At 40.6% G+C, this 12,566-nt stretch overlaps 2 protein-coding genes across 2 annotated transcripts in view; one reads left to right on the top strand and one right to left on the bottom strand.

The window, feature by feature from the left end:
* Positions 1–143: 143 nt before the first annotated feature.
* MED4 (mediator complex subunit 4) lies at positions 144–9,840 on the bottom strand. Its single transcript, XM_087886172.1, has 7 exons — positions 9,706–9,840; positions 8,452–8,518; positions 8,009–8,179; positions 6,921–6,978; positions 5,682–5,768; positions 4,915–5,046; positions 144–585 (listed from the first exon to the last, which is right to left on the bottom strand). The coding sequence occupies exons 1-7, from the start codon at positions 9,786–9,788 to the stop codon at positions 413–415; spliced, it is 771 nt and encodes a 256-aa protein (XP_087742298.1). The 5' UTR covers positions 9,789–9,840; the 3' UTR covers positions 144–412.
* A 61-nt stretch (positions 9,841–9,901) lies between these two features.
* SUCLA2 (succinate-CoA ligase ADP-forming subunit beta) overlaps positions 9,902–12,566 on the top strand; it is a 31,386-nt gene continuing 28,721 nt past the window's right edge. The window contains exon 1 of the mRNA XM_087886162.1: positions 9,902–10,772. Within this exon, the coding sequence (XP_087742288.1) occupies positions 10,668–10,772 (105 nt within the window). The 5' untranslated portion in view covers positions 9,902–10,667. The remainder of the gene's footprint in view (positions 10,773–12,566) is intronic.

Genomic DNA, 12,566 nt, shown 5'->3' with positions numbered 1-12,566 from the left:
TTTCTCCCACATCTCTGCTGCTTGAAGATCTATTTTGAAGACGAAGACTTACTATAAAAATGTATTAAGGAATTGGTGACAGTTGCTCCTTGCAATTCTTTGTTGTTTAGAAAGTGTTACTCTACTCACAAGCAACAGCTAACTAGCAATTTCATAGAGATTTATTTTGTGCAAAAAGATTTTTATGAGTAAACACATACCAAAATAAATTATGTCAGAGCATAACACATTTCCAGTAGCTACTCCACCCTATTTCAACAATTATCTGAAATTCTGGGATAAAGTCTTATTCATCAAATACAAAAGAATGATTCTCATGAATTTTTAAGTTTCCTCCTTGGTACCACAGCCTCTATCTGGAATGCAGAATGTGTGTATTTGCTGGTACAGTCAAGTGATTCAGATGCAGACCCTAATCGGAGTCACTACTGCTACTCGAGGAATCTGTTGACATAACCTCTACATCATCCTCATTCTCCTTATTATGTCCAGGAGGTTCTAACATAAAGTCATTGCTATGATTAGGAGGAAGCATGTTCATTGATATGTCACTTGATTGCCAGGGATATTGTGGTGCAAGTACATCTGAAGAAAAAAGAAATATATAATTACTTCATGCTCTTATTTATTTCTTAATAATATATTAAAATGACATGGAAGAACCTTCTGACGGGCAACCAGAAGTTTACAGTATAAAATTACACATCAATTTTACAAAAATCGAAATAAACTAGCCATATATTTGTAATTCCCACTGATTTCAGAAGAACATACTCTTTTTTCCCATTAAACCAGGGGTGAAATCTAAAAATTTTCCCTACCGGTTCTGTGGGCGTGGCTTGGTGGGAGGGGGTGTCCTGTGACTGAGTGGGCGTGGCCAACTCGATGTCACTCACAGCAACGCCCACTCAGTCACAAGACCCCCTTCCACCAAGCCACACCCACAGAAGCCGATAGTAAAACTTTTTATATTTCTTTCTCCCGCGGCTCCGCCCACCCACCCCATTCCCTGGACTCCTACTGCTCACCTTTCTCCCGCGGCTGGCTGTCAGGGAAGGCAAGCACCCGAAAGGTACCGGAGTCGCTTACTCTCCTTCTTGAATGAGCCGCTCTGGTCCACGCGCCAGCTGCGCAAGCGCACAGTTTATTTAATTCAGTGGCAGGTTGGATGTGCGCTTGCGCAGCCGGCGCGTGGACCAGAGCGGCTCATTCAAGGAGGAGAGTGAGCGACTCCGGTACCTTTCGGGCGCTTGCCTTCCCTGACAACCAGCTGCGGGAGAAAGGTGAGCAGTAGTAGTCCGGGAATGGGGCGGGTGGGCAGAGCCTCCAGCTGCCATTGCTACCGGTTCTCCGAACCACCGGCCATCATCGCTACCTACTCACCCAAGCTGGTCCGAACCGGGAGCATTTCACCCCTGCATTAAACCCTCTGATGCTAAGAGTACCTTGTACAGGTAGTCCTCAATTTACAACCATTCATTTGATGACCATTCAAAGTTACAACAGCACTGAAAACCAATTTATGAGTTTTTCACATGACCATTGCAGCATCCCCGTGGTCACGTGATCAAAGAGCCAAATTGGTCATACTCCACTGAGTATCAAGGATGCAGCTGTAGAGGTGGTCAACAGTATTAAGTATCTGGGGGTGCAGATAAGTAACAATCTAAACTGGTCTTTCCACATCATCCTTAGTGAAACGTGCAAACTAACATCTGCATTTTCTCCGTTGGATGAGAAGAGCATATCTTCTGTCCTAGGCACTTTTTACAGAGGCACAATTGAGAGCGTTTTAACAAACTGCATCACTTTGGTTTGATGGCAGCAGTGCCTCAGATAGAAGGTCCATAGAGAGAGTGGGAAGGACAGCTGAGAAGATTATAGGAAGTTTGCTTCCCGTTATTCAGGATACTATTGATAAGCGCTATGTGCTTAGAGCTCAAAGCATTGTTAGAGACCCCACACACCCACTTCACAGTTTGTTGCTCTCCTCTGGGAGGATGTTTCAAAGTATTTCTAGCAAGACTACCAGATTCTGTAACAGCTTTGTTCCCTATGCCATCCATCTGATAAACTCGCAAGATTCATTTTTCTCCCTATGTACATGTACAGTGTACATCCTTTTAACAGTAACAGAGTTGGAAAGGACCTTGGAGGTCATCTAGTCCTACCCCCTGCTCATGCAGGAGACCTGTACTAGGGATTCGAACCATTGAACTGCCTACTTTCTGATCGACAAGCTCAGTTTCTTAGCCATTGAGCCACCTAGTCAGTCTGTAGCCACCTAGTCAGTCTGCAGTAGACTGTTATTTCTCCATGTCATATATGTGGGTATAATTTTTTATTTATTTATTTATTTATTTATTTAGTCCTATTTATGTAGTGTATATTGGAGATGGTGACTTTCAGAGCTGTATGCAGCGAAATTTCATTTTAATATATGCTGATTAGTGTACACTCAAAGTGAGAATAAGGTTAGTCTAAATCTAAAATTCAGACTCTTGGCAACTGACTCGTATTTTTTATTATTGCAGTGTCCCGAAGTTATATGATCACCTTTTGCGACCTGATAAGCAATGTCAATGGGAAAACTAGATTCACTTAACAACTATGTTACTAACTTAACAACTGCAATGATTCACTTACCTGTGGCAAGGAAGGTTGTAAAATGGAGCAAAACACACAACTCTCATTTAGCAACAGAAATGTTGGACTCAATTGGGCTTGTAAATTGACGATTACCCATAATTTGTTAATCTAAAAAGATATCAGCTTCCTGATTTCAAACCATACAACATATGCTTAGCAGATAAAAATAATTGAACCAACCAATATTGATAAAATTTTTAACAATCTTCCATTGGGGCACAACTGTTTACTGTATACTTTTTCCCTTTGCAAACTGCATGCATGCTTACTGTAGACAGCAATTGGATAGTATTAAATAACTGGACAAACACCCTCCTCCGTATAAAACAAATGACCTTCTCCAGACACCAAAACTGGATTTCCCAAATTCCTTCCATACTAAATGCAACTGTACAAGGAAGTACTCCTCATGTACAAGGAAGTATAAACTATTGGCCATAATTTTATTTTCTGCCAGGCAGCTCATAAAGCTTCTCAATAAGCATATCAACAGCCACAATGGGTTCTCCTGCAGAATTTATGTTATCCTCTACCACCTTGAGCCAAGATAGTGCAATCTCAGAGCATACAGAATGTCAAGGCGTAGGTAATGGTGAAATGATTTGCTGATGCTAAAGGATATGGATACTTTGAGGGAATACTAGTGATTCTGCAAGAACTCATTGGCATTTGCAAGCAATGTGCTGCCAACCTGGGCTTTAGAAGAACTTCAACAAAGCTCTCACAATAAACAAGACAGCAAATAAAAGCAGGTATTCTTTATGCTATCTTCCATTTATTTTAATTGGTCAATAAGCTAATTTGCTTCTCTCTCTCACTTATACCAACCCTAGAAATTTCTGGTTTAGCATGTACCACACTTTTTCTTATTTTCCAAGCCACCTATCCACCCTTTTGTTATTTTTGTCTAATTTATTTCTCAGACTATTACCTCAAACTACCAGAAACTTGTCTTCTTTAGAAATTAATGTGCTTAACTCTTCTCGCCATCAGTAAAGCTTTGTTTTTTCCATTTAAAAAAAATCACAGGATTAAATTCATCCCTCAGAAGTCGTCTTTCCTCTAAAATTAGCAGTATATACAATTTCACCAGAAAAGCATTTTACAGAAAAAGGCAACTTTATTCCCTTCCTAGATTTCAACTTCAGTGGTAAGGTGATGCTGATATTTCAAAAACTCCAAGCCCTGATGGCGCAGTGGTTAGAATGCAATATTGCAGACAAATTCTGCCCACAGCCTGGAGTTTGATCCCTATCAAGCTGGAGGTTGACTCGGTCTTCCATCCTTCTGAGGTTGGTAAAATGAGGACCCAGATTGCTGGGGGAAGTATGCTGTCATTGTAAACCACCCAGAGAATGCTGTAAAGCACTATGGGGCAGTATATAAGTCTAAATTTATATAGTAAATTATATATAAGTATATATAGTAAAGTATAGTATAGTAAAGTAAATAAATCTAAAGAAGCCTTGGTGGCGCAACGGACTAAAGTGCTGTTAAGTAGCACTTAGCTGCCAGCTGCCTGCAATTACTGCAAGTTCAAATCTCACCAGGCTCAAGGTTGACTCAGTCTTCCATCCTTCTGAGGTAGGTAAAATGAGGACCCGGATTGTGGGGGAATAAGCTGACTTTGTATAAAAAAGAACATTGCTTGGGGGGCCCGAAAGCCCTACTAAGCAGGTATATACAGTATGAAGTATGAAGGCTATTGCTTAACGCATTGTAAGCCGCCCTGAGTCTCCGGAGAAGGGCGGCATATAAATCGAACCAATAAATGAATGAATGAATGAATGAATGAACGAACGAATGAATGGTGCTAAGTGCTAAAATAGCTGAAGACATCCTGATCTTATCCCTCTCTACTGCATTTCATAGTGTCACTTGTTTTTCCATTACAGACCAGCTTTGATTTAAGTTAGAAATAATCTCCTGATAAAATACTAAATGTTTTTTTTAAACAATTCTTTTACTCAAGCCTGTGCAAATACTGTACACACATTTCACTACAGTGATGTAAATGCTTTTAATATTTTCATTTTTAATTTCTTTGAATAATTTCAATCTGATTTTATTTTAAACAAATTCTTAAATAGTTTATTTCAAGGGACTTGTCTTTATTTTCTTAATTTCATTAACTTCTGAGATTTACATTTGTCATGCCTAAGGTTCCACATTGCATATCCCATACATATATATGCATTTTATATACCTAAAGTGTGCATATGAACACACTTGACAGCAGACTCATTTCTCTTAAATTTCTATTACCTGGTAATCTGCCGGCTGCAAGTGCATCTCCTGGTAAGTGTCCATTAACTCCATTTGCTGAAGGATTGTTCATCTGACCCAAAAGACCACTCCTCATCTCCAAATCAGTTGGATATGGTCTTCGAGGATCCCCTTAAAAATAATGATTTTGTTTGCAATTCTGAATAAGCAAATATAATTCAAATATATAATAGTGGTTTTTCTTTTGTGATCATTTTTACTATTGCTTTCATTTACCTTTATTACTTGTTTTAACCTTCTGTAAACCACCTGAAGTCATTCATGAATGGCCAGCTTTAAAAATAGCATGAATGAACAAATAATTTATTTTCCCTATCATACTCTTCATTAAAAAAAAATCTTAGATAAGTTAACAGCTGCTCACTTGGTAGCACAAAACATGCATGCATTCAGTAGTCAGAAATTCAGAGTCAAAGGAAAAAAGATTCAGCACTCAAAGAGTATTAGCAACTCCTTAAAGCAGCTGCACCTTCTCCCAGGCTGTCTCTAAAGCTATAGCTTAATTCTAGAAGGCAGATTCAAGGAATTGCATGTTACATTCATATGGTTGTGTGCTCCAAAGCATCTTTCACCTTAATAATCCTAAACACTGCATAAATCTCCCATGTTAGAAAATATGTATTTTGCATTACCGGTCTTATCAAATTTACTAAGTAGTACACATAAACATATTTGCAGTTGCCAAAGAATATGTAAATACCTACTGCCAGTAAAAATAAGATGTTATAGACATATTTATTATTTACCTGGCACCCAAGTTAGAGGAGCACAAACAGCATTGCTGGCACTAATTCTATGAGCATATTTAATTATTTCTTCAGAAGAAATAGCGCCTGTAAGAAATGTAGATGCAATGAATACATGCAGCCATCCATTCTGTAACACAAAATTCACTATAATATAAAATTAACACAAAAATTCACACTATTCACTTCCTTTCAAGTAAAAAAATGTAGAACCACTAACATTATAAAATGATTATTTCCTTTTGTTTTCCCAACCCCTTTCTTTTTGGGGGGGGCAGTTCTATGTGCATTTCAATCTCTTCTATAGTCAGGGCCGGATTTTCCTATAGGCTAACTAGGCTTCAGCCTAGGGCCTCAAGATCAAGAGGGGCCTACATTCAAATTGTTAGCAAAATTAAAATTACACTTTCACTATAGGTGAAAGGGCCTCATAAGTGGAATAGCCTAGGGCCTCTTTTCATCTAAATCCGGCCCTGTCTATAATGGAAATTTATCTTCTAAGATGCTGCATTTTCATATGGTATGATGGTTCTCATGAGAAACTCTTTGAAATACCCAAATGAAAATAATTCCTAGTCTTCAAATTAAATTATTGTGCAAACATGATGCAATAAAAGCCAAACATTCTGAACATTCCTCCCTGCTGATTCACGAATATATTACAGACAACAGAGACATTCCAGTAGTTTTACTTTCTGTTCTGCTCTATAATTCACCATAAATTACAATTCCCTGTTGCTCTAATGTAAATAATGCTGGGAGTTGCAATTTTCGAATCTCCGGAAGGCCATTGTTTCCCCTTCTCATAATTATATCTAGCATCCCATGAAGCACCAAAAACTGTCCTTACAAAGCTAGAGAAATTAAACCAGGAATGTGTGTGTTGTTCAATTCCTCCTTTTAGTTTCACCTCAATCCTCTTCTAAATAACTGTTCCGGGAGGAATCTATTGTTGGACTCAAAGATCTCATAGAAGATTGCAAGATTTTATTTAATTTTTGATCACAGCTTTATCAAGGTGCAAGTGACCGAAAATGCCTTGAAGTAAACAAGAATAAATGATATGTAATGCTACTGAATTGTCTTGTTTTTCAAATGTACCATTAATTTTTAAAATATATAATTATTGATGAAAATAAATTATGATTGAAACCAATGTTTATAAATTTCATGAGACATGCAATGTTCAAATTATGGTTGTGGTAACAGACTTAAGAAATCATTAAAAACAACACTTACCTTTTCTTGCCTTTTCTATTGATTTCAGTTTTTCTTTTGCTTGATAAACAGCTGTAGCCTATATGTAAAATACTATTCATTGTTATGCTGATTTATAAAAAGTGCATTCTTTCATAAATCCTCTACAGAAATTAAAATTTGTATAGGAAATATGCAAGTTATCCTAATCAAGGGAAAAGTCTAAGAACAGCAGCTTGGTTATTTAATAGGATCCCAAGAATGTTTCTACACTTCTTTAGGGCTATATTTCTAACCAATTTGCTAACAAAAGAAAATCTTGATCAATTGCCTGGTTTAAAATTGTATTAAGCCATAGTTAAATAATGGGCTGTTAATTAAATGAGAACCAGCTGGCTTCATATAAAATGCTAAAGAAAAAACTAAATTGACTGATTTTCTACAGCATATTAGCCAAAATAAGTTTTTGGTCCAAAGAATTGTACAATTCAACCTCTTGCTTAATTACAGTTCCATAGTCATGCCGGCCACATGACCACAGAGATTTGAAACGGAGATGAGCACTGCCCCTAGAGTCGGGAACGACTAGCACATATGTGTGAGGGGAACCTTTACCTTTTTTATGCTATATAAATTCAGACAACAATTTGATAACCAGGGGTTTCAGGCTCAAGGAGCCATTATATCTTCTTTAGTAACATGCTGTAGGATTCATATAAAATATTTACATGGCTACCGGCTAGCTAGGTGGCTCAGTGGCTAAGATGCTGACCTTGTTGATCAGAAAGGTTGGCAGTTAAGCGATTCAAATCCCTAGTATAGGTGGTCTGCATGAGCAGGAGGTTGGACTAGATGACCTCCAAGATCCCTTCCAACTCTGTTATTATTATTATTAAATATCAAGAAAAAACCATGCAAACTAGCACAGAGAAAGAAAACAGATTTCAAGAAAGTATAGACAACTTTGGCTTGCAATAACATAGCAACCAAAGGAAAGGATTGAAGATATTAAAAATAAACTAGCCTAATTTGCATTTACTAGAACATTTAATACTAATAAACTATACCAACTTTCTGTATGACTGATTTAATAGGCAGAAACATCAAAAGATATTGAGCACTTCACTTACCAGAATATGCTCTGCTTCTTTCAGTTGTTTTTGAAGCTGCTGAATATCATTGTCTCTTTTCTCTACAACTTTTTCCAATACCTGCATTTCATGGTGGATTTTCCCTTGATCAAGAGCTAGTTTCATCAATTCTTGGAACTCTTTATCCCGCTGAATTAACAATTCCAGGATCTGTGCAACAAATAATTATATATTATAGGAAAATGTAACTTGCCAATTTCAGGATTTCCAATAAAATCAAATCTTGTAGTAGCTATCTAGATTTTCTAATAGCTCTAGTTATAAAACTCGGCCTGGATTAAAAAAAGTATAAAATTGTTTATGTAACAACGTAAGTAAAAATGGAGAAACAGACATACTACTTTACTTTTCAAGCTGGTCAACCTGTAGATAATTAACAAAATATTTTTTCTATAGTTTTATAAGATTTTTAAACTCTTTACCTGGCTCTCTTCCCCAGGTTGTGCTAGCTTCTGATTTCTTGAAATTGCCAAAACTTCAATCAATTCTCTAAACCAAAACAATATAAGTGTGTGAGCAAAAAGACAGTTTTAGTATATTACCCGCTCCTTCAAAGCAAATAAATTAAGTCTTCCTTTCATCTTAAATTTTGCTCCCCCCTCCCCTTGTTTCAGCTACTCAGGGTAAATCCAGTTAGATTTGATATTTGACTGACATAATTGTTATAAAAATATGACTGATAAATAAATGCAGTTAGTAAAAAAATTAAAACAATTTAAGTGGTCTTATAGGAAAAACATAACAAACAGGGATGGGGATTCTAGTTTTAAAAATATATAATTTGTGAAATTGAGCTAGAAAGGGCCTGGTGTTTAAAGTGGACATCCTGTCTGTGATGGCACCAGTTGGGTTATTATAGGTAATTTTTTTTCCCTAATCATCAATTGCTAATGACCTTGGATTGCCAGGTGAAGTAGCACTTGCAATGTAAAGCAAACCTTTAAAATTCTGCTCAGAGGTGCATCAAAATAAATTACATTCAATTCAGAAAAGTAATTTTTATACCCCAGACTTGAACATGTAAAATGTTTGAAGAGCAATTTTCACACAAAAGCCAGCTTCAAAAAAAGAACAAGAGTTACATCCTGTCTAACATATCTTGACCACACTTCCCTCAACTTGATGCTTCTCAAGTTTGTTCCTGCAAGTCTGCCAGCCCTCCACAACCGTTCTGCAGGGAAATAGAAAACTCCATTTTATGGTTAACCACTAGCCAGTTTGGGTTACTGGCAAAGGCACCAGGTTAAAAAGCAAGTGAGTTGAAGTCACCCATGAAAGCCAGCTGGGTGACTTTGGGCGAGTCACTCTCTCAGCCCAATCCACCACCTCACAGGGTTGTCGTCGTCGGGAAAATAGGAGGAAGGTGTGTTCCCAACCTTGAGTTATTTGTAAAAGTAATAAAGGCGAGATATAAATAGTTCTTTGTCACGTGAGCCTAGAAATCAATAATTTGGAAATTGGGTACTTATTAACCGTCCAATAACGTTATGTTGCACGTTGGGACGCCGTGCAAACCACCCCTTTGGCCGAGGATAGGAGCCCGGAACACAAGAAGACGACGACCAGCCCAGAACATGGGCTGCCCTCATTAATTCCTGGTTAGGCTCTTCCACGTCCAGCGCGAAATCCCGCAGCGGAGCGCCAACGGCGGCCCCGGAGAGATCCACGGCGCCCACCTGGCCAGGAGCTCCAGATCGTCCAAGGCAGCCAACAGCCTCTCCCTGGTGCTGCTCTGCTCCCCGCTCGCTCCGGCCGCCATCCCGCCGCCTCTGCTGGCCGGAAGGGGAAGCCGCGGGTGAGATCGGAGGAAAGTACTGCAGCCGGGCAGCAGCCAGCGAGCTGAGAGCGGCCCCTGGTGACCTCGGCGTCAAGGCCTGCGCAGGGAAAAGGGAGAAGGAAATTCACGCGGCTTTAAGCCCCACTTCTGTTCCGGAGCCTCGCATTACACTCAATAAGGCCGCTTTCTTCCCTGCTGGGAAACACAACCCCGTTTTAAAGGGGGTGGGCGGCCCATGACGCCTGCGTTTAACCTCATAAGTTTCTGCGAAGGGGAGGCCCTTTTTTTTTCCCAGCATGCCATTCGGTTGGGGGGGGGCGTTTAAAATGTTTACAATAGCATAAATAAAATTAAAGCTCTTCGGATAAAAGGCAGGGAAAAGGAAGTTTTCTTTGCAGCTACTGTTATGTTGGGAAAGGTGGAACGAAAAACGACATCGGCGGCAAGTGGAAGGACTCGGTTATAGAGCCGATGCCCGTCACCGCGACTCGAAAGGCCAGGTTGGGGGTAGATCGTTAAGGAGAAAAACTGTCTGCGGTCGCTAGGAATCGGAAACAACTCGACGCTACGTAATCAAATCCCTAAAATACTTTAAAGGAGGGGCGGAGCAATCGGGGCATCGGTAACGTGCCCGCGAAGTAAAGCCCAAGGGGCTCAAAGACGTCTTACGCGCCGCCAACGCAGGATAACCGTCCCCGGCGTCCCCGCCGGTGGTTTCCGTTTCCTCCCTGGAGCAGGAAGAAGAACAAACGCACCAAGAGACTCGGCTGCCTTCGGATCAGTTCCTGTCTTTCTGCGCAGGCGCCGGGCGGGCGGGGCTGTTCTCGGGAGCGGCGGTGCCCCGCAGAAAGGAGGTCGATCATGGCCGCCTCCATGATCTGTACGCGGGTGGTCACCGCGGCCGCCCGGCAGCTGAGTGGGTGCCAAGGTGGCAGCGGCCACGCGACTTTGAACGCTGCTGCCAAGGTGAGCGAGCGGGCAGGTGATCCCTGGCAGGGAAGAGGCATGGGGACGTCCTTCCCACCCTCCCACCACCCGCAGCTTCTTGGGAGTTCAGCTGCAAGAGACACACACTGACCCGAGGCGCCCCGAAGGGGATCGGGTGCCTCCTTCCTTTACAGGGAAAGAGCACAGATGGAGGGCAACTGAGGCCCCGGCCATTCTTCCCACCCTCACCCGCTCCTGTTCAGGTGCCTCTGGCCGCTACACTGGCTTATTTCAGCACCTTTCAGGGTTTGGAAAGAAGAGTGGATACAGGTGAAAGCAGAGAGGGCTGGCCGGAATGGTGCTGGGGTGCCTGCCAAGGAAAGTTCACACTGAATCTCAGTTTGAAGATAGGGAGGAAGGTTGTAATCACTTGGCTAAAGCAAGGTCATTCAGAAAGATCATGGCCTGTGTACTCTTTCAGTATGCTTCGGGCATCATAAAGGGAAAACCAAAGTACATTATTAAGGGTTGGCTTTATGTATTTTGGATGCAGATTTTGCTCAATTACAGGTGGAACAGCTACAGTAAAGGACTGTGAGCATTGATATTCCATATGTTTTTTTAGAAAGAAATAAGACATTGATAACTGCAGCCTTTTCTGCACTTGTGGGATAACATTCTCTGGTGCTGTTGATTGCCTTTGTGTATTGATAGTTGGGGGGAATGTGTATGGAATTTTCACTTAGGTATTTTTTAAAGTATAAAGTCCTGAGATGAAGTTGGTGCCTATTCATATCCCTGCAATACTGTGACTCACAGTGTGTTTATTCTGTTAGTAGAGATTCTTGCAACTGTGTACAGTGGCTTTATTGAACATGCTAAGCCAACATTCACTGTTTTTGTTGGAAAAGATATGTGAAACCTTAGGATAATCAGCTATCTTAGGGACACATTGAATCAAGTTTCAGTGAGTGGGGCAATCGGAGTTTAAGAGCTCCTTCCCTATAAAACAAACATTGATTGTCATCACTGGAATCTGCTCTTCATATGTTTGTAGAACTGAATCTTGCCTCAGTCAAAAGAGATGCAGGCAGTCTTCATGTTGATGTTCAGGAGACTGGAAAGAGCTGCCAAATTCTTGCTAAAGATTTTGGCCTGCATCAATCAGCAATAAGGCAGATACTGTACAAATAGAGAAAATACAACACTTATTGTTCTTAGGGATGGATATATAGCAGGAGGCATCCCAAAACCAACACATACAGTATTTCATGAGATCACAAACAAGTATCTAAGTATCGGTACCTAATGTCAGCATCAACTAATCTTTCATTAGGAAAATACTGAACAAGAGTAGGAGCAGGGGCAGCTGTGGCTAAGGGGGGCTTTGCTCACAATCATTCATACGGCTCCTAGCCATAGTCATTTATTGTCACCGCTCTGTAGATTACTGCAACATGCTCTACATGCGGCTGCTATTGAAGACCACTCAGAACTGGAGCAGCACATATTTCATTATTTGCTCATGTCACACCACAGTTGCATGAACTGCATTGGCTTCCAGTTCATTTCCAGATGCAATTCAAGGTGCTGGTTAAAGCCATGAATGACATGAGGCCATGTTCTGCAGGATAGCATCTCTCTGAGGAAATTTGCTTACCCCAAGTCAGCTCCAGCTTCTTTTCGTTAAATGGTGTCATCTGGTAAGACCATGAAGGCACAACTTTTCTGAGGCTGCCCCAGTCCTTTGGAACAGCCTTCCCCCTCTCCCCTGCCCCCAAGATTCAAAGAGCTACCTCTATTAGCCTTTTCAAGGGTTGTGAAGACCTAGCT

This window comes from Pantherophis guttatus, chromosome 1, assembly GCF_059756535.1.
Source record: "Pantherophis guttatus breed Tessera chromosome 1, ASM5975653v1, whole genome shotgun sequence".
NCBI lineage: Eukaryota > Metazoa > Chordata > Lepidosauria > Squamata > Colubridae > Pantherophis > Pantherophis guttatus.
The sequence above is the reverse complement of the archived record's forward strand: the minus strand, read 5'-3'. Positions and strand labels throughout refer to the sequence as shown.